The 23,240-nt window shown below is 39.7% G+C and overlaps 1 protein-coding gene across 10 annotated transcripts in view; it reads right to left on the reverse strand.

The window, feature by feature from the left end:
- Positions 1-385: 385 nt before the first annotated feature.
- CFAP54 (cilia and flagella associated protein 54) overlaps positions 386-23,240 on the reverse strand; it is a 313,162-nt gene continuing 290,307 nt past the window's right edge. For 9 of the 10 annotated variants that reach the window (XM_044941473.2, XM_044941468.2, XM_044941474.2 and 6 more), the window contains 2 exons: positions 22,608-22,682; positions 386-722 (listed from right to left, as the gene is read on the reverse strand). In XM_044941473.2, coding sequence (XP_044797408.2) covers positions 603-722; positions 22,608-22,682 — 195 coding nt within the window. In that variant the 3' untranslated portion in view covers positions 386-602. The remainder of the gene's footprint in view (positions 723-22,607; positions 22,683-23,240) is intronic. The other variant, XM_044941467.2, reaches the window with a different exon arrangement.

The following is a 23,240-nucleotide window of genomic DNA, read 5'->3' on the forward strand; positions in this document are numbered from 1 at the left end:
CTGACTCTTTGCAACCCCATGGACTGCAGCACACCAGGCTCCTCTGTTCATGGAATTCTCAAGGCAAGGAATACTGGAGTGGGTTGCCATTTCCTTTTCCAGGGGACCTTCCTGACTCTCGGATATAACTAGTGTTTCCTGTGTCTCCTGCCATGGCAGATGGATTCTTTACCACTTGGGAAGCCCACTCTATTTGGAGTTATAGTAATAATAATAACAAAATATCTTTGGACACTGCCAAATGCTACCTGAGAGGCAAAACTGCCCCTGGTCAAGAACCCACTGGCTTAATTTCAGTCTTGCTGTATGGGTGCATCCAAAGACAACCTCAACATTATACAAAAGTAGGAATAGTTGCACTGTGAACAAACATATTTTCCACGACTGGCTCTGTAAGACAGTTTTTAATAAGCAACAGCTTTACTTTTTAATTCAAATATCGTTGAAAACATTACTCATAACTATGATTTTTAGATAAATTTAGCTTGTATTAAAAAAAAGCAATTTTATTTTGCTTAGTGTAAGAGGATAGCTCTGAAAGTTTATTACAAACCAAGTAAAGAAATAACAATCGCTTTATAAGGCTAACATACAAAGGATGTTCAGGGAATAATTGACACCACCCAGTTGAAAAGGCTTCCTCCCGATATGATACAGCCACTAGCAAGATCAAAAAGTCTCTCCAGACTGAATATAGATGGCAGCGAGACATCAAATGGGACCTGAGAAAAAGCATAAAAGCGTTCATGAAATGCATTGTTTCAAACTGTTGACTGAAGTAACAGTCGCAAAACACATAAACACCAATTCTAGGTAATGATCTTATGTGAAATATTCTTAACTCTTGCCTAAGATAAGACACAAAATTTCACATCTCTTCTTTGCTAAAATGTCCTATATATCATTTTCTATCCTAATAAGACTCATATCTATGAATATATAAAAGTGTCATACAGATTCATGTCTGTAAGTCTACAAAAATGAGACTATAGAATGGTAGACATTTCTAGAAATATGCATCATTTGATTTTAAATAATCATAGCATATGATTTTAGGTTTAGGAATTTTAGTCCAGTTCCTAATGAACCATTTCCCTTCAGAACACATTGCGCAGTGAACAAATCTCTCCCCCTCATTTTGAGTTTAAATTCTGACATGGTGAAGCAAATTATGTTTGGAGTTCCTTCTTTCTGAAAGAAACACATGGTTACCATGTTGAGGCCTAATGCAGCCAAAGTCATCTGAAAAATGGAAAATAAAGATTGTTTCTGGGGTCATGGCACACTGTTTATTTAAGTGGGAAGAAGGGCAAGAAGGAAAGTGGGAAGATCAAACATGAAGGAAAGAAAACAAGTGTTTACTTGTTTCTAGGAAAGCACTTCATGCAGACTCAGATACTTGTGAAGATACATGAGCAAATAGCATGTAGAATGGTCACCATGAATTAAAGCCTTGGGGTGCCGAATCCTTGTAAGAAACTAGAGGACAAGTTTTATTAATGTCTTGTCTTCTTGTTAAATGAAACTTTTATTCTGAAGAAAATACAATGAACTTAAAAATAGAGGCTGGTTTTCATTTCTTTTTCTTCACTCAATTGGATTAAAAAATGATAAAAGCATTCCAATACTTTCTATAACTTCAGATAATAAAGACTTGGAAAATTAATAATATCATGCTTTATTAATTCTGAAGTAATCAGTGTTAGCAGTTTAAAGAGTATCTTTCCAAAACAACAGAGAATGAGATGGTTGGATGGCATCACCAACTCAATGGACATGTGTTGAGTAAACTCCGGGAGTTGGTGATGGACAGGGAGGCCTGGCATGCTGCAGTCCATGGGGTCGCAAAAAGTCGGACACAACTGAGCGACTGAACTGAACTGAACATGTTTTTTTTTATATTGGGCTATATAAGTTGTTCATATATTTTGAAAATTAATCCACTGTCAGTCTCATCACTTGCAAATAATTTCTCCCATTCCATAGGTTGTCTTTTCACTTTGTTTATGGTTTCCTTTGATGTGCAAAAGCTTTTAAGTTTAATTAGGTCCCATTTGTTTATTTTTGTTTTTATTTTCATTACTCTAGGAAAAGGTAAAAGTGTTAAGTTGCTCAGTCATGTCTGACTCTTTGCGGCCCCATGGACTGCACTCTGTCAGGCTCCTCTGTCCATGGAATTCTCCAGGCAAGAATACTGGACGGGAGTGGATACCCATTCCCTTCTCCAGGGAATCTTCCCAACCTAGGGATTGAATCACAGTCTCCTACATGGCAGGCAGATTCTTCACTGTCTTGAGTAACAGATGGAGAATCCCATAAACAGAGGGGCCTGGCAGGCTACAGTCCATGGGGTGGCACAAAGTCAGACACATCTGAGTGACTAACATTTTCATTTTCTTTGAGTAATATGGTCATTTTAACAATATTAAGTTCTCCAGTCCATGAACACATAATATCTTTCCATTTATTTGTGTCTTTTTCAATTCTTGCATTAGTGCATAATACTTTACAGTGAACAAAACTTTCATCTCCTTGATTAAAAAATTTTCCCATGGTCTCTGTGGCACTTTGGACACTTCTCCAGTATTAGCTTTCAGAAATTTTATGGACGGTTCTGGGTTTTCCCTAAAGAATTTCTCAGGAAAAGTTAGGTTCCAAGTGAAATTATAGAATTTCTTTATTTGTCATTCAACAGAGATAATATTGGCAATCATATAATTATTGAGAAGTATTGTATGTGTTTAGTAAATAGTCTTGAGCCCAAATGGATATGGATAAGATAACAGAGAATCTTGGTTTCTTTACCTGGATTAGGAAAGGTTTTATAGAAATAAAGGAAAAAATACCTTGATAGGTAGCAGACTGTAATTTAGTTCAAGTAGATTATGATTCAAGGAGCAATATCAAAGACAGGATGATGATTTTGCCTGCCTAGAGAGGATAAAAGTATGAAACAGTACAAGGAAGGCAAAGGAAGTTAATCAAGGAGGAGCACACTGAAGGGGTTCATTAAAATCTGGCCTGGACTTGAACTTGTTCAGAAGAGTTCTGAAAGCCATTGGAGAGTTAAAGGTTATTTGCCAATGCTGTATTTTATATGAGTTTCAGCATGAAAACTAGATTTTACCATAATGAAAGATTTATTACTTTTGTTCCTTTGCTCTTACTATTTTCCTTGATTGAAAGAAAAATTGTTTTGTCTTCAAAATATCTATGAGTTTTCTTAAGCCACTAAGTTTTTTACTGAGCACCTACTTTGAGACCTTTGCTTATTTCTCTCAGCCCAATGTCAGTTGCCTTTTCATTGATTTTAAGTATTAATGACTAAGAAAAAAGGGAGAAAGCCAAATAACCACTAAACAAGTAGATTTAGAGATAGGAATACCAGACCACCTGACCTGCCTCTTGAGAAACCTATATGCAGCTCAGGAAGCAACAGTTAGAACTGGATATGGAACAACAGACTGGTTCCAAATAGGAAAAGGAGTACGTCAAGGCTGTATATTGTCACCCTGCTTATTTAACTTATATGCAGAGTACATCATGAGAAACGCTGGGCTGGTAGAAGCACAAGCTGGAATCAAGATTGCTGGGAGAAATATCAATAACCTCAGATATGCAGATGACACCACCCTTATGACAGAAAGTGAAGAGGAACTAAAAAGCCTCTTGATGAAAGTGAAAGTGGAGAGTGAAAAAGTTGACTTAAAGCTCAACATTCAGAAAACTAAGATCATGGCAACTGGTCCCATCACTTCATGGGAAATAGATGGAGAAACAGTGTCAGACTTTATTTTTGGCGGCTCCAAAATCACTGCAGATGGTGACTGCAGCCATGAAATTAAAAGAAATTTATTCCTTGGAAGGAAAGTTATGAGCAACCTAGATAGCATATTCAAAAGCAGAGACATTACTTTGCCAACAAAGGTAGGAAAACAAATAGTTTTTATATAGCATTCTCACATGTCTTTTCCTATCATGTTTTCTATATCTTCTTTATATATCACCTGAATCTTTAAAGTTAGTGATTTATTGGATTTTTTTTTTTGGATCGGGGAAAAAAGATGCATTCCACAGTAGAAAGGATAATGTGATACTAACTTACTTAAGAGCTGATATCATGAATGACTAGTGACCCAACTAATAAAAGTTTCAGATGAGAGGGAACCATTAACAGATGTATTTGGTTTCTCGATACTTTATATGACCAAGTGGATCCCATTACCACCAATAATGTTATTCTCCCCAGTCTAACAGAAATAGCACCCAACTCTAAGGAATATGAGAAAGGCTTATAAACAACTCTACCAGACATAGAAATTTCACACTTTGCTGGGAACAAAATTATCTTTTTCATCAACCAAATTTTTGTATTAATAAAATTTAAATATAACAGAAAAGTTTTTTTTAAAAAACATAATATTGGATCAAAGAGTCAGACTGGTAAGATAATAGAAATCTTTTAAAATTTAAAGAAATAACATTGTTAAAAAGACATTTTGCAGAGAAGATATTTAAAAATTGAGGATAAGATTATGGCAGAGAAAGCATATGTTCCAAAAACTGGTTCAATAGTCGTACTGCCTAAGAATAGGATCTATTCTTAAATCATGATGCCCATCACCATCACTGCACTGCCACTCTACAAACACTGAACCCTGGCTATGCATGGTGTTTCCTTGAGCTCTTGAGTAGAGTTCACCTTTTAATAAAGGGCAATTCTTGCTCAGACATATTGCCCCTTATGATCACGACACCAAAGGTTTCAGTCCAGCCGAAAATATTTCTGCTACGTAAGGAGCGCTGTCTCCATTTTCACATCTAAGTAGATGCCAAAAATGTTCAGGACAATGGCTTCTTTATTGAAATACATGAAGAGCACCTCCATGAGAGAAGCTAATATTGAGGGGGACTACATTCATTGGGATATATGTTCAAAAATCAATGTTAGGTGATGTCCATACTTTACAGTTATGGCACAATAATAAATAAATATTTGGTCTATGTCCCTGATTTTTTGTATAGAGCTCCTAAAACCTTGGAAATTTTCTTTCATATGCTTATAAGATGACTAAGGTGAGGAACGACTGAAGCAACTTAGCAGCAGCAGCAGCAAGGTGAGGAAAGATGCCTAGATAGCTTCAGGATGTGGTTGGTCACCAGGAAAACCAACTATGTGTTTAGAGAGGTAAACTTCCAGTCTAATAACTCATCCTTTGGGGAGGGAAGAGCAACTGAAGATGGAGTTCAATGACCAATGTCCAATGACTAAATCAACCGTGCCTACGTAATAAGACCTCAATAAAAACTCCATGATGAGGACTTCCCCGGAGGTCCAGTGGTTGAGACTCCATGCTTCCATTTCAGGGGGCATGGGTTTGATACCTGGTCCAGGTACTAAGGTCCTACATGACACACAGTAGGGCAAAACACAAACAAACAAACAAAACAGAAAACAAAATGCTCGCAAACATTTAAAGGAATTTCTTGGTTGGTAAACAAATTGATGTGCTGGGAGGGTGATGCACCCAAGGAGGGTATGGAAATTCTGCTCCTCCAAACCCCTATGTCTTGCCCTAATGCATCTTTATTTGGCTATTCCTCAGTTGTAGCCTTTACAAAAAACTTGTGCATGCTGAGTGTGTACTAAGTTGTTTCAGTGTATGACTCTTTGTGACCCTATGGACTACTGGCTGCCAGGCTTCTCTGTCCATAGGATTCTCCAGGCAAGAATACCAGAGTGGTTGCCATGCTCTCCTTCAGGGGATCTTTCTGCCCAAGGGATTGAACCTGCATCTTTTATGTCTCCTGCACTGGCAGGCAGGTTCTTACCACTAGTGCCACCTGGGATAATAAACTAGTAAACTTAAGCAAAGTGTTTTCCTGAGTTCTGTGAGTTATTATAGCAAATTATCGAACCTTAGTGAACACTGGGGGAACTTCTGAATTTGTAGTCTGCTGTGGCAGAAGCATGGGTATCCTGGGTACCTCATTTAAGCTGGCATCTGAAGTGGGGGCATTCTTGGACTGAGCCCTTCACCTGTGGGAGTCTGTGCTAACTCTTCATAGTAGTGTCTGAAATGAACTGACTTGCTGGGCATCCAGTTGGTGGCAGAAAACTGTAGAATCAGCTAGTGTCCAGAAAATCCTATAAGACTTGTATCTGCCATTACATAGATTACGGCAGTGTTTAGCCACTGAATGCCTTTGGGCTTTTCCTTCACTCTTCCTCCTCCTCCCTGGTACCCCTTCTGCACACATGGCCTGCCCTTCATACCCTACCCCAGGCTGAGCCAAGGCACTATGTGATGAAAAATAATAGCACTTGCACCGATAGCTCCATTATGGGTATATGCTTTTTATACGGAACTGTTTAAGAAAACAATCCTTTAAGACCAAAAGAGACCATTAAGAGAAAAGTAAAAAGTTTTGGCTGTACATATCCAGGCTTATTTTGAGGACTCAAGAGTCTAAGTCCCAGAGAAAAGAGCTTTTGAAACCTGACCCCTATTGTGCAGAAAGAACGGCTGGTCTCTCACTCCAGCAAAGTCTTTTTCACCAAATAAAGAACTAATAAAGGGTCTCAAACAGGGCAAATCCCCTTCAAAACATCAAACTCTAATCAGAACAGGAAGCAGGAGTTATACAACCAACAATGAAGTGCATAAGGCATAAAGGCCAGATGCGAGTTCATGACCAAGGATTCAGTGCTTATAATCAGGGGTTGGAGGAAGAATTAAAGGAACAGTGTTCTGGGGTAGGTGACTGAATAGAAATGCTTATACTCAATGTGCTGTAAAACTGAGTGTCTATTCCTCACTCTCTGTGGAGATGTATAAATTCTGATACTGTTCTATATGTGATGACATTGTTCTTACCTCATTGCCTTTATTTTCAGAAGATGGTTTTAAAGTTTTATCAAGTCCTCTTTTTTAACTCCGGGGAAAAAGTGTTTCTCTGAAAAAGGAAGCCTGTATTTACTGAGAACTGGATATGTGCTGGAATCTTTGCTTTACAGACTTTATTTCATTTGTAAATTAACTGTTAAAATGGAGGTCAAAGGAAAATGTGATTGAACTCTGGGTCACACTGTAGAATGTATTTTTAATCATGAGTGGGTGGCTTTTGTATGATGTTTTCCCCTCACTTCTACATTAGAAAATAAACTTTAAACCAGCAAGAATGTTTCCAACTTCCTTTAGAACTCTTCCAGTTCCAATATAAAGATTAATTGAGCACTCTTATGAACTCATCACCAGTTGGGGAATCTTCATTTTTTATTTATTTTTTAACTCATTGTTGTGGTTCAGGTTCCTGGGAAGCAGAGCCTGAGATAGAACTTAGCTTTTAGGAAGTTTATCAGGGCAATTCCTTGGGATCAACACCCATGGGGAAAGGAGAGAAGGCAGGATTCGGCAGAGAGAGAGAAGATGGGCTGCTATGTGGTCACAACAAACCCCATGCCAACCCCATGGGGAGCGGTGAAGCTGCAGTGGCCCTTTAGAATTGTCCTAAATTGTGGTTTTGGGGGGTCGGGTCATTTCACCATATCAACCAGTAATTAGATACAGACAGCTTCCTGCCCCACCAAAAAAGACCATGCCTTTAGGCATGGATTCCTGGAGAGTGTTGAGAATTGAAGGCTATTGGTCCACACATTCCCACAGCTGGGAAAACAAGTTCTTCAGGGGCCACAAAGGCATAAATATTTAATTGAGTGGTTAACTGTGTGTGTGTGTGTGTGCGTGTGTGTGTGTTAGTTGCTTCTAACTCAGTTGTATCTGACTCTTTGCAACCCTTTGGACTGTACCCACCAGCCTCCTCTGTCCATGGGATTCTCCAGGCAAGAATACTGGAGTGGGTTGCCATTTCCTTCTTCAGGGGATCTTCCCAACCGAGGGACTGAACCTGAGTCTCCTGCATTGCAGGCAGATTCTTGACCATCTGAGCCACTAGGGAAGCTGCTAAACAAACGGCAATATGACAGAAAAACACATACTAGTATATAGCCGATATGAGCCGATGGGAGATTTAATGTATTGAAATTTTTTATACTAGATTTCTAGAGACTTATTTTCTGGGTCATGGTAAAACAAACTTAATACATTCCCAGTATTATTTCTATTAATCACTTTATTTGATTACTCTCAGGAACATTTCCCCCTCTGGAGTATGTGGAAGAGAATTAGAAACTAAGGAGTAGGAAGAAGATTCAGAAATAATATCTTCCCTCAAATACTGTCCTCCCATAACTTGAATATGAAGAAATTCAATAATTTTGCCTGCAGCTTAACTTTTCTTGAGGAATTCCCTATGGAAGGCCTAGAACCTTACATAAAAAAATTTTCCCCCAAAAGTGGGAGCTGAAAACAAGTCCAGGGGCCCCACAGAGCCCATGGGAGGAGCAGGGGACTGGAGTCAGGTGGATGTGGGGGGAGGCTGCCCATGACAGGGGTATTTCATGTTTTACAGGCACTGCAGGCAGAGTTCAAGGGCAGCTGAGCAGTAGGGCAGAGGCAGTGCTGCACAGTGGTTAGAAACGTGATCTGGGAAGCCAGTCTGCCTGGGTATAAAACCTGGCTCTGATGCTAACCAGTTAAGGGACCTTGGGCAAGTGACTTACATTTCTCACATGTAAAGATTTTTTTAAATAGAAATCTAAACAGAAACAGAAACCTAAAGTCACATTCTGAATGAACTTCAGAGTGTAGTGTGGATTAACTGCCTACTGCTGCTGTAACATACAAACCTGCGGCTTACAACAATCCAAGTTTGTTCTCTTACAGTCCTGGAGATAAGAAACCTAAATTCATTTTCATGGGGCTAAAGTCAGGGTGGAGGAAGGGCTGGTTCCTCCTGGAGGCTGTCAGCAAAGAATCTGTTTCTTTGCCTATTTTAGCCTCTAGAGACCATATGGCTGCCTCTTCCATCCTCAGACATCACTCCAATCTTGGCTTCCATCATCACTTTGCCATCTCCTCTTCTGCTGTCAAGTCTCCCTCTGCCTCCCTTTGACAAGGATACTTGGGACTACATTTAGGGCCCATGCAAATAATTCAGGATAATCACTGCCACCTCAATATCCTAAACGTGATCTACAAAGTCCGTTTGGTCATATAAAATAATGGGTTCTAGGGGTTAGGGTGTACACATCTCTTGGAGGCATGATTCAACCTACCAAAACGTGTGATTAAATAAGACAGCTTAGTTCAGAAGAATATCACATTTATATCATATCTTCTCAACAGAGTTTTGGTAATTGAAGTTACTGAATTAAGTGTTTAAAAAATTCATGGCATTTCTGCAGATGCCTGCAGTGCCAGACGTTATTAGTGCTCACTAAACCAAGTACATACTTGTTCCTCCACGGTTCTCTACATACATCCTTGCACACTAGGGTGAGGCCAAGAGGATCAGAGCAGAAATTATGACATGGATTCCATGCTGGCTCTTATAAATGGTCACCTTAATTTATTGCCTAAACTGGGAGACTTTTGAGAATAAAGGGAAGTATATTAACTACTGGGCCTCCTTGGTAGCTCAGCAGTAAAGAATCTGCCTGCAGTGTAGGAGTTCAGTTCGGTTCAGTTCAGTTACTCAGTCATGTCTGACTCTTTGTGACCCCATAGACTGCAGCATGCCAAGCTTCCCTGTTCATCACCAACTCCCGGAGCTTACTCAAACTCATGTCCATCACGTCGATAATGCCATCCAACCATCTTATCCTCTGTCGTCCCCTTCTCCTCCTGCCTTCTATTTTTCCCAGCATCAGGGTCTTTTCTAGTGAGTCAGTTCTTCACATCAGGTGGCCAAAGTATTGGAGTTTCAGCTATTCAATATACCAATGAATATTCAGGAATATGATGTCCTTTAGGATGGACTGGTTGGATCGCCTTGCTGTCCAAGGGACTCTCAAGAGTCTTCTCCAACACCAGAGTTCAAAAGCATCAATTTTTTGGCATTCAGCTTTCTTTATAGTCCAACTCTCACATCCATACATAACTGTTGGGAAAACCATAGATTTGACTAGATGGACTTTTGTTGGTTAAGTAATGTCTCTGCTTTTTAATATGCTGTCTAGGTTGGTCATAGCTTATATTTCAAGGAGCAAGTGGTTTTCATTTCATGGCTGTGGTCACCATCTGCAGTGATTGTGGAACCCCCCAAAATAAAATCTCTCACTGTTTCCATTGTTTCCCCATCTATTGGTCATGAAGTGATGGGACCAGATGCCACGATCTTAGTTTTCTGAATGTTGAGCTTTAAGCCAACTTTTTCACTCTCCTCTTTCACTTTCATCAAGAGGCTCTTCAGTTCTTCTTCGCTTTCTTCCATAAGGGTTGTGTCATCTGCGTATCTGAGGTTATTGAGATTTCTCCCTGCAATCTTGATTCCAGCTTGTACTTCATCCAGCCAGCATTTCTCATGATGTACTCTGCATATAAATTAAATAAGCAGGGTGACAGTATACAGCCTTGACATACTCCTTTCTTGATTTGGAACCAGTCTGTTGTCCCATGTCCAGATCTGTTGTTTTTTGACCTACATACAGATTTCTCAGGAGACAGGTCAGGTGGCCTGCTATTCCCATCTCTTTAAGAATTTTCCACAGTTTGTTGTGATCACACAGTCAAAGGCTTTGGCATAGTCAATAAAGCAAAAGTATATGTTTTTCTGAAACTCTATTGCTTGTTCAATGATCCAGCAGATGTTGGCAATTTGATCTCTGGTTCCTCTGCCTTTTCTAAATCCAGTTTCAACATCTGGAAGTTCATGGTTCATGTACTGTTGAAGCCTGGCTTGGAGAATTTTGTACAGTACTTTGCTAGCGTATAAGATGAGTACAATTGTGTGGTTGCTTGAATATTCTTTGGCTTTGCCTTTCTTTGGGATAAGAATTAAAACTGACCTTTTTCAGTCCTGTGGCCAGTGCTGTGTTTTCCATATTTGCTGGCATATTGAGTGCAGAAGTTTCATAGCATCATCTTTCAGGATTTGAAATAGCTCAACTGGAATTCCATCACCTCCACTAGCTTTGTTCGTAGTAATGCTTTCTAAGGCCCACTTGACCACATTCCAGGATGTCTGGCTCTAGGTAAGTGATCACACCATCATGGTTATCTGGGTAATGAAGATTCTTTTTTGTGTAGTTCTGTGTATTCTTGCCACCTCTTAATATCTTCTGCTTCTGTTAGGTCTATACCATTTCTGTCCTTTATTGTGCTCATCTTTGCATGAAATGTTCCCTTGATATCTCTGATTTTCTTGAAGAGATCTCTAATCTTTCCCAGTCTATTGTTTCCTCAATTTTTTGCATTGATTGCTGAGGTAGGCTTTATCTCTCCTTGCTATTCTTTGGAAGTCTGCATTCAAATGGGTGTATCTTTCCTTTTCTCCTTTGCCTTTAGCTTCTCTTCTTTTCTCAGCTATTTGTAAGGCCTTCTCAGACAACCATTTTGCCTTTTTGCATTTCTTTTTCTTGGGGATGGTCTTGATCACTGCCTTCTGTATGATGTCATGAACCTATTCATAGTTCTTCACACACTCTATCAGATCTAATCCCTTGAATCTATTTCTTACTTCCAGTGTCTAATCTAAATCTATTTCTCACTTCCACTGTATAATCTAAATCAATTTGATTCAGGTCATACCTGAATGGTCTAGTGGTTTCCCCTACTTTCTTCCATTTAAATCTGAATTTGGCAATAAGGAGTTCATGAACTGAGCCACAGTCAGCTCCCAGTCTTGTTTTTGCTCACTGTATAGCAATGCAGGAGACAAGGGTTCAATCCCTGGGTCAGGAAGATACCCTGAGAAGGAAATGGTAACCCACTCCAGTATTTTCATCTGGGAAATCTCATGGACAGAGGAGGCTGGTGGGCTATAGTTCATGGGGTCACAAAAGAGTCAGACACAGCTTAGTGACTAAACCACCACCAACCATATCAGCTATTACACCAAATCAACAGGTATACACTGTGACTGCTACAGGCAAACCTGAATATCTATAATCACCCAACTTAAAAACATCCTGCAAAATCCCCCAGCCCTCTTCTCCTCTGACTGGGAGGCCAGGTAGTCCAGATAGCAGAGTTACAAGTTGAAGGTGAGTTGCCCTCCCCTTGCCGACTTTTATGAGAAATAAACCTTTATTGCCAGTTCACGGGGTATTTGTTCGTAGAACATAGCCTAAGCTATCCTGACTCAGACACGTACACTCTGGCAAGCTTGCTCTCTCCTGATTGTATTTCTGAATAGGGGACATTCCATCAGTGTAAGGGTTTGACTCCACTTAAAGGTCAGGTCATTTGCTCTCAGCAGCAAAGTTACAGGAAGAAATGCTCTAACTGGGTACAAATGCCGATGCTGGGTTCCCTTCTGAACAGCTGTGACTGGTCTGCTTATGGGCTTTTAACCTGGGAGACTGAAATGAAAACTCCAGAGTTTGAACAATACTTGGCATTTCTTGATGCTTTTTTTATGAAGGAGTTCAGTAAGCTTAACATCAGGCAACTCTAAACAGGGGGCTCTTTTTCAGAGCAAAGACTTACAAAGAATGTGAACTGATGTTGGCATTTTGTTCAGGGGACTTTGTTGGTGAGAATGAAAGCATGAAGGGCTTTGTTGGTCAGCAGCTCCCACTGCAGCAGAAACTAGAGGGTAGCCCTGTGGGCTCTAGTGTGTGGAGGGAACGCTGCTCATGCTAACTGCTTTGTTCACATCTATACACACCGCAAACAGCTGCCAACCATTCTTACAGCGTGGCCACCACTGACTGGCAATTTCTGATAAGAAGTGTAGCAGAGCATACAATTTACAAAGCAATTTCACATAAAGTATTTCTTTTTAGCTTTTTTTTTTCAGTATCTCTAACCTGAGCAATCAGCCTTTGGTTTGTCAATATTAATAAGAGGATGTGGAGGGGAAGGGGGCAAGGAAAGAGAAGGAGGAAGGGGAGGAGGAGAGGCAGTAAAAAGACGAATCAAACAGAGTGGGATCCACCCTGAGCCTCCCTGAACATCTAAACCCATATTGTGTGCCTGGTACCACTTCAGGCACTCTTGGGCTAATGCTAATTGTATGGCCAAAGTAAAATGTGTCAATATTTATATGGATTTTTTTGTTCATCAAAAGCATAGTTTAATGGTTCTCCAGACAATTAAGCTGAGAGGGAAAAAATACCAATCCTCAAAGCTTACATACTGTATGGTTCTTCTAATACAACATTCTTGAAATGACAAAACTATAGAAATGGAGAATAGATCAGTCATTGTCAACAGTCAGGGACAGGGTGGGGTGTGAGATTGGGGGTGACTATAAAAGGACAACAGGAGGGGTCCTTGTTGTGATGAAATTGTTCTGCAGTCTGACTTTATTAATGTCAATATCCTGGTTGTGATATTGTAATATAGCTTCATGCTGTAATACATTATTATGTTATATTTTTATTTCATGGGAGTCTATAATGAAGAATGGTTGAAAAATAATATTAAGATTATATTAAATGTCTATTTGCTCTTTGAAAAGTTGCAAGCATTCAGATAGGCCAAAGGTCACTAATGCAGAGAGTTACTAATGATCAAATGAAGAAATGACTCATTATTTTAAGTCTGGGGAAAAAAAGATGGCTACAGTGTATTGGAAGCTTACACATGGTGTTGACAGGCAGTATATCAGATGTGTTACGCACTGTGTCTAACGTAATCCTACACGAGGAGGAGCTATCATCAAAGTAATGATAAGGAGCTGAAGCAGAGAAGGAAATGTGAGTAGTTCACCATCACATCATAATAGATGGTGGAACTAAGAATCAAATCATGCTTTTATCTGCTGAAATACATTGCTTATGAGACCTTCAACAACATGGAATTGACCTGAGGTCTTTAAGGACAAATGGCTTGTCCACAGGAGTAACACTGGGGCTTGAGTGTTCGTAGAGCACTCTTTCCACCATGCTGTGCTCTCACAGGTGGTTGAGAAGAGAATATAATGGCAGTATCAGCTGCCTGAGAGACAGGGGAAATGAGGACAAAAATCTCAAAAAGGCTGGTGTCCAAAGTATAACAAGGAAAACGGGTAAATTTACACAAGTTCCTCCTTTATAGATGTATTTGAATATAAAGAACTCTAATTCAGAACATTTCAAAAGATCTGTCCTCTGACTCAGAAATATGGGGCAAAAATCAGCATCCCCCTAAAGTGCATTATAATCCCACTGTTAAGGGACCAGTTTTTTAATCAAGACAAAACTGTTACCAAAAAATGGATGAAGTGAGTGAAAACTAAGCACTTAATTCAGTTTGCAGTGAGATAGAAAGCAATGAACAGATCTGCTAATAATGTCCTTGCCTCTCACCACCTTTGAGGTCATACAAAGTGACTCAACTTTGGGAAACTGTCCCCTTGATTCTGAAATACAGCTGTATCTGAAATTAAGCCAGGCTTGCTTTCTCAAGCAGCGCACACACTTCTTACCACTTTTCCAGTAAATACACAATATCAGGTTCATGACTATATTTTGGCTTAAATTACATCCAAGTATCATTATACCCCCAATTGCATGTCTGACAAAAGTGGGACCAGTGCTTTGAGCACAGAGAACACAAAGGCTCTTGGTTCCTGGATGAGTGAGAGCTGTTTCACCTTGACACTGTTGCTGGCAAATCTCTGAGAGATGAGCATTTTGAAAACGCTATAAACAGCTTAGCCTTTTCTTAGCATTTTGAAGAGCACATTAATAGCCTGGCCTTTTCTTAAGGGCTTTCTTTTTCCCTTAGCCAAATCTGACAGTTGGAAGTGAACAGTGAGCGGATGGAATCAAAGTCAGAGCCGTGTCTTAAAAGCAGTGTGGAAATGATGTCATCCGGCATTGTCTTCAAAAGAATATAAGAATATTAAGTGGATGTCTCATGAACTTACATACAAAGGATACTCTTCACTTGAGGATAGAATAATAATGTCTCACAGAAGAAAGATATAATTCTTGATACCCATAAAATCTATTCAGACAGCTCTTAGCTGGTACCAAAAAAACCCTGCAACTCTCAACCAAAAGAAGTTATATTAATAGAATTAATTTTTTAATACTTAATAAACTATAGAATAGCTTGTTATCCATGCTGTAAATGACAGTTTAAAGATGGTATTATCATTGTTACCATTTGGGAAATTTTGTTAAAAAGAAACCAAGAGGTATACGGTCATGTAACAGAATTAGCCAAAGGAAGTTAAAAAGCATAACACTACCCTCTCAGACTTAACAGCTCCCCAAAAAGTGATATGAGTGATATGGAAGCTCTCCTACATAAACAGGGACACATGCAACCCTTTCCAACACCCAGAAAAACTGCATGGCTTATTTCAAAGGGTATGTTGAGAATCCACCTAGTTTTTCCACTGTCTTCTGTGTATAAACACACAGCAACTCCATAGCAGCTGAATTTTAAAAAATTGGCTGAGCAGTTTGCCAGGAGCGGTGTCTGCTTAGAGCAGGAAGAGGCCTAGAAATTAGGAATGCTTTATCGGATGTTGTGGCCAACTGCATTTTCCCAAAATAGCTGCAACAATGTTCTGCATACAGCTGGAAGTCAATAATTACCAATGAACAGAGAGTTGTGTAAGATGACTTAGTCCTCCCCACAGTTAGTCACATCAAGAGCGGAAAGAATATTTTCAGCATCATATTTGAATCCTATCTGACAACTTGGAAACTGTAGTAATTTGAACTTATGTAGGCAATAAAAGGATAGCTTCATTGCTGGCACACCAAAAAGTATACCTAATTGTCATTTGCATTCTGTGCTAAGAAGGTCAGCATAGAGCACTCATTCTCTTGCTTCATTTCCTTGCTAGTCGCAGGTTCTTTTTGTCACGAGCTATGTGGCAATATTTATTTTAATCAAGAAGAGGCAATACAAGCAAAGGCAATTATAATAGGTAGGTTCGGTAAGGAACTAAACAGCAAGATCTCATCCCAGTGACCAAAAAAAAAAAAAAAAAAAAAAGCATGTAATTGTATTTGTCTGACAATTTATTTCTTGGAACAAGCTTGTAAATGCCCATGCTCCATCCAGCACTCTCAGGTTAGTCTAGCTCTCAGTAGAGGGGTTAGCATGGGGTCAATTGGAGGCACCTTCTCTTGGACCAAAGACTGAAGATTGGGATCTCATGCTGGAATCTTGCACCTTGATGGAATTTCTCTAAGATCCAACAGTGATTTATATTACAGGAACAGAAAATGACTCCTGGTTTTCTCCCTATCTTTAGCACCATTGCTCTCCTTTTCTGTCAATGTTTCAGAACAAATTTGTATCTTAAAAATCAGTTGAAATTAGTTGACTAGAGCTTGAAGAATTCAAACATAGAGGCAAGACTATGGTAAAGATGATGATGATGACAATGAAATAGTTAATAATTTACTAAACATTTATTTGCTCTTTGAACTTTCAGATGTTCAAGCTGGATTTAGAAAAGGCAGAGGAACCAGAGATCAAATCGCCAACATCCGCTGGATCATCGAAAAAGCAAAAGAGTTCCAGAAAAACATCTATTTCTGCTTTATTGACTATGCCAAAGCCTTTGACTGTGTGGATCACAATAAACTGTGGAAAATTCTGAAAGAGATGGGAATCCTAGACCACCTGACCTGCCTCTTGAGAAACCTATATGCAGGTCAGGAAGCAACAGTTAGAACTGGACATGGAACAACAGACTAGTTTCAAATAGGAAAAGGAGTACGTCAAGGCTGTATATTGTCACCCTACTTATGTAACAGATATGCAGAGTACATCATGAGAAACTCTGGGCTGGAAGAAGCACAAGCTGAAATCAAGATTGCTGGGAGAAATATCAATAACCTCAGATATGCAGATGACACCACCCTTATGGCAGAAAGTGAAGAGGAACTAAAAAACCTCTTGATGAGAGTGAAAGAGGAGAGTGAAAAAGTTGGCTTAAAACTCAAAATTCAGAAAACTAAGATCATGGCATCTGGTCTCATCACTTCATGGCAAATAGATGGGGAAACAGTGTCAAACTTTATATTTTGGGGCTCCAAAATCACTACAGATGGTGATTGCAGCCATGAAATTAAAAGACGCGTACTCCTTGGAAGGAAAGTTATCACCAACCTAGATAGCATATTGAAAAGCAGAGGCATTACTTTGCCAACAAAGGTCCGTCTAGTCAAGGCTATGGTTTTTCCAGTGGTCATGTATGGATGTGAGAGTTGGACTGTGAAGAAAGCTGAGTGCCGAAGAATTGATGCTTTTGAACTGTGGTGTTGGAGAAGACTCTTGAGAGTCCTTTGGACTGCAAGGAGATCCAACCAGTCCATTCTGAAGGAGATCAGCCCTGGGTGTTCATTGGAAGGAATGATGCTAAAGCTGAAACTCCAGTACTTTGGCCACCTGATGCGAAGAGTTGACTCATTGGAAAAGACTCTGATGCTGGGAGGGATTGGGGGCAGGAGGAGAAGGGGACGACAGAGGATGAGATGGGTGGATGGCATCACCGATTCGATGGACATGAGTCTGAGTAAACTCTGGGAGATGGTGATGGACAGGGAGGCCTGGCGTGCTGTGATTCATGGGGTTGCAAAGAGTCGGACACAACTGAGTGACTGAACTGAACTGAACTGAACTGATGCTGTGCTAAGTCGTTTCAGTCATGTTTGACTCTTTATGACCCCATGGACGGTAGCCCACAAGGCTCCTCTGTACTTGGGATTCTCCAGGCAAGAATATGGAGGGAGTTACCATGTCCTCCTCCAGGGGATCTTCCTGACCCAGGGATTGAACGTGCATCTTTTAGGTTTCCTGCATTGGCAAGCGGGTTCTTTACCACTAGCGCCACCTGAGAAACCCCTATTTGCACTAGACCCTACTCCCAATACTAACATACTTTATTTACTTTAATCCTCACGATTGTGAGGCATTATTGGTATTATTATCCCACTTTATATCTGAGAAAACTGAAGCTTAGAGAAGTTAAATAATTTACCTTGGGTCAAACAAGATCCAAGGCTGGGATTTCAACCCAGGTCTGTCAGGAGCCAAAGCCTGTAAATGTTATAAATCATGTGTCTTCAAAAACCAATTTTTTTCTGTGACATACTCTTGCATTGCAGGCAGATTCTTTACCATCTGATCCACCAGGGAAGCCCTCGTAAACCACAGTTTGCACAAAATGATATTTAAGCCTGCTTTTTTAATTACCAATGGTCTGCTGCAGTAATTCTACACATTTCCACAATAAAAAATTAAGTTCTTCATTTAAAAAAAATGGAAAAAGAACAAATGGCTAGATAAAAAAAATCAGATATTAAATTTCAGGTATTGAAAATTAAAGAGAATTTAATTCAGTTCCAGAAACATTAACCAAGTGATATCCTGTACAAGGCACTGTAAGAATTCATTCAAAGATTGAGATAGCATCACCCCTGCTCCAGAGAAGCCAAAGCACTCGTGGTAGGGACACAGTGTAATGTTTCAAGACTTACTAAAATATATTCTCCTAAGAGAAGTCTCCCCTTATCACCTATCTAACCTGCTGACCCATTCTCTGTTACTTTCTATCACAGGGATAAGCATACTTTTTCTGTAAAGGGCCAGATGGTAAACGATTTAGGCTTTGTGGGTTATATGGTCTCTGTCAAAACCATTCAGCTCTGCTGTTGTAGTTTGAAAGCAGCTTTAGACCCACTGGTAAACAAATGAACATGGCTGTGTTCCAATAAAACTTTATTTACAAACAGGCAGTTGGCCAAGTAACTGTGCCAACTGGGCACAGTTTGCCAACCCTACTCTAACATCTCACTCTGTTTTTTCCTTTATAGCACTTAACAAAGTGTGGTATTATCTTATTTATTTATTTACTGTTTTCCACCACACAAAAAAATAGCAGCTCCAAGACAGTGGGGTCCTTGTTGCTTGTTCACAGCAGGCTCTCTAGGGTCTATAAAAGAGTTCCTGACACCTAGGCAACTCACTCTGTGTATTTGTTGATCAGTTACATGAATGAACACCATTCCACAAAAGGAGAAACACGGACTGCCAACAAAATATGAACTATATTTGGCCTTACTATTAATAAATATAAAATAATTGAAAATGTCATTTTTTACTTGTTAGATGTACAACAGTTAGAAGAAGAGAATGATGAGGAGGGGAGCAGGGGCGTAAGGGGGAGGGAGAGAGAGAGCAGAAAGAGGACGAGAACTGGTGTGGATGGGTATGTGGGTAAACTGGGCCTCTCACTACTGTAGATAGGAGAGAAAACTGGTGGCCATTTGCAATTATACACCAAATTGTATATGCCCATTCAAAAAGGGCAAAGGATTGAATAGACATTTCTCCAAGGATATACAAAAGGGTAATTGGCACATGACGGACACTCAATTAAATTAGTTTTAGAGAAATGCAAGTCAAAATCACAATGAGGTACCACTTTACATCCATTAAGATGGCTATTTTCAAAAAAGAGAAAATAAGTGTTGGTGAAGAAATGGAGATTTTAGAACCCTCTTGCACTGTTGATGGGAATGTGAAATGGTGCAGCTGTTGGGCGTTCCTTAAAAAGTTAAGCACAGAATTACTATATGAGCCACCAATTCCTCTCCTAGGTATATGCCTAGATACGTATACACTCATGTTTATAGTAGCATTATTTACAAGAGCCAAAAAGTAAAAACACCTTGAATGTTCATCTATCCACAGAAGAGTGGATAAACAAATATGGTATATGCATACAATGGAATATTATTTAGTCTTAAAAAGGAATGCAGTACTGATATATGCTAAAACATGGATGAACTTTGAAAACATTGTGTTAAATGAAGTGTGTGTGTGTTGGTAGCTCAGTCACGTCCAACTCTTTGTGGCCCATGGACTGTAGCCCACAAGGCTCCTCTGTCCATGGGATTCTCCAGGCAAAAATACTGAAATGGGTTGTCACTTCCTATTCCAGAGGATCTTCCCATCCCAAGGATTGAACCTGCATCTCTAAGTCTCCTGCATTCGCAGGCAGATTCTCTACCACTAGTGCTACCTGGGAAGTCCAAATGAAGTAAGCTAGCCACAAAAAACCAATATTGTATGATTCCATTTATATGTAATATTCAGAACAGGCAAATAGTAGAATAGAGGTTATCAGGAACTTGGGGAGGAGAGGAAATGAGAGTTATTATTCAATGGGTACAAAGTTTCTAACTGGGATGGTGAAAAATCTGTGGAGTTGGATGGAGGAGATGTTTGCACAATATTTTGAATGTACTTAATGCCACTGATATATACACTTTAGAAATGATTAAAATTATAAATTTTATATTATATATGGTTAACCACAATAAGGTGTATACAGATCTTTCTTGATTTAGGGAGGGGTTGTGAAAAGTGTCTGACTCTTTGTGATGTCCCAATAAATGGATCAATAAATGGATCTGCAAAGAGATCAGACCAGTCAGTCCTAAAGGAAATATGATTCAAAGAGCTGAGTCATTTGAAAAGACCCTGATGCTGGGAAAGATTGGGGGCAGGAGGAGACGGGGACGACAGAGGATGAGATGGTTGGATGGCACCACTGACTCAATGGATATGGGATTGGGTGGACTCTGGGAGTTGGTGATGGACAGGGAGGCCTAGCGTGCTGCAGTTCATGGGGTCACAAAGAGTCGGACACGACTGAGTGACTGAACTGACTGAAAGGAAATCAATCCTGAATATTTGTCGGAAGGACTGATGCTGAAGCTGAAGCTCCAATAGTTTGGCTACCTGATGCGAAGAGCTGACTCATTAGAAAAGACCCTGATGCTGGGAAAGACTGAAGGCAGGAGGGAGAAGCTGGACAAGTTGGACAAGGCAAAGGACAAGTTGGTTGGATAGCACCACTGACTCAATGGAGTTGAGTTGAGCAAACTCCAGGAGCTGGTGAAGGACAGGGAAGCCTGGCGTGCTGCAGTCCATGGGGTTGAAAAGAGTCAGACATGACTGACCAACTGAACAGAAACAATAAATGGATAAACTCATCGTGGGTTGAAAATATTTCAAGTCAAAAATATCCTTAATATACCTAACTTACCAAACATCAGAGCTTAGCCTAGCACACACCTTAAATGTGCTCAAAACACATACATTAGCCCGTAGTGGGACACGGTCATCTAAAACAAAGCCAACTTTACAATAAAGTGTTGAGTAGCTCCAGTACTCTTGCCTGGAAAATCCCATGGACAGAGGAGCCTGGAAGGCTGCAGTCCATGTGGTCGCTGAGGGTCGGACATGACTGAGCGACTTCACTTTCACTTTTCATTTTCATGCATTGGAGAAGGAAATGGCAACCCACTCCAGTGTTCTTGCCTGGAGACTCCCAGGGACAGGGGAACCTGGTGGGCTGCCGTCTATGGGGTTGCACAGAGTCGAACACGACTGAAGTGACTTAGCAGCAGCAGCTTATGCATGGAGAAGGCAATGGCACCCCACTCCAGTATTCTTGCCTGGCAAATCCCATGGACGGAGGAGCCTGGTAGGCTGTAGTCCGTGGGGTCACTAGGAGTCGGACACGACTGAGAGACTTCACTTTCACTTTTCACTTTCATGCATTGGAGAAGGAAATGGCAACCCACTCCAGTGTTCTTGCCTGGAGAGTCCCAGGGATGGGGGAGCCTGGTGGGCTGCCGTCTCTGGGGTCGCAGAGTCGGACACGACTGAAGTGACTTAGCAGCAGCTTATGCATACTTAGTATGCACATTTATTGCATACTGTACTGAAAGTTAAAAACAGAATGGTTGTTACATGTGTGGATTCTTTCCTCTTGGGATCATGTGGTTGATGGGAGCTGTGGCTCACTGCTGTTGCCCAGCATTCAAGTATCAGACTGTATTATCACTAGCCTGGGAAAACTTCAAATTTCAAAATTCGAAGTACAGTTTCTATTGAATAGGTATTGCTTTCACAATATTGTAAAGTTAAAAAATCATAAGTTGAATCACTGTAAATCAGGGACCACGGGTATATGCTTTTTACTCCAAAATCCTATTCCTAACAATTAACGTGGAGGATGGGTAATGCAGAAGGGTGAAATAAGTATGTACTAGAATCCATCAACTTCAAGATCCATGAATAAGGATCTAATTATATAAATAAAGCCTGACATGACAATACACAAAAGAAACTATTATGTAGGCATTAAATTGAACAGGGTAGACTTTTCACAAAAAATATCTCCATTAACACTATTGCTGAATTTAAAAAAAAAGTTAAAAAATGTGTGTGCAGAATGATCTCATTGATGTAAAAATTCTAAAGTCTAATTATATATGAAAAATATGTAAGATATTCTCCAAAATGTTAATAGTGGTTATTCTCTGAATGGAGGGTTTCAGATGATTTAAGATTATCCTCTTCACAATTTTCTGTACTAATTTATTTTCTAACAAAAAATATGTCTAACCAAAATAACATGCTGTTATAAACTCAAATTTATCACTTTTTTCACATTAATTAAGGAGGGTTAGGCCCTTGATACTTTCATAATAGATGTTTTCTGCATTTCCATTTCCATAGCAACAACATACTTGTGAGAGAATCAGATATAGTTTTAAAAGAGATACATACCTCAGATAGTGGAGTTGCCATTTCATCACCCAAAAACAAAGATACTATTTCATTGCAACAGACAATAATCATGTTCTAGAAATAAAAGACAACATAGTGAGGTTGATCTTATTGGTAAAATACTGGGTATTTTAGTTACAAATTATTTGTCTCATTTGTCTTTTGCTACATCATTCTCTAACCCTAATTCCCAGGATGAAATTTAGAGGTATTCAGAGGTCACAATCTTTAAAGTAATTATGGTTCCTTGAAAGATACAGAATAGCCACAAAATATAAGATTTAATGATGAATAATAAACTATTTTAGGATTTTTCCCCTGCAAATTCACCATTAAAATTCATACGTTACAGAAGTACAGGTAAAGGAATTTACACCAAAATAAGATTTTGGAAGACCACTTTTCTTCTGAGATGAGAGCCCTGGAATAAAAAGGGTTGGATCTCAGAAAGGATTTAAGAAAAGATGAACAGTTGGGAATTGACAAAAAAAAAAAAAAAAAAAAACTGGAAAGAGTAAATAAAGAGGAAGAGAGTGGTGGCATGTAGGATCTTTCAGCTGTGGCATGTGAACTCTTAGTTGTGAAGTCCCGTGTGCTGCAACTAAGACCAGGCAAGGACAAATAAATAAGTAT

This window comes from Bubalus bubalis, chromosome 4 (assembly GCF_019923935.1).
Source record: "Bubalus bubalis isolate 160015118507 breed Murrah chromosome 4, NDDB_SH_1, whole genome shotgun sequence".
NCBI classification, from domain to species: domain Eukaryota; kingdom Metazoa; phylum Chordata; class Mammalia; order Artiodactyla; family Bovidae; genus Bubalus; species Bubalus bubalis.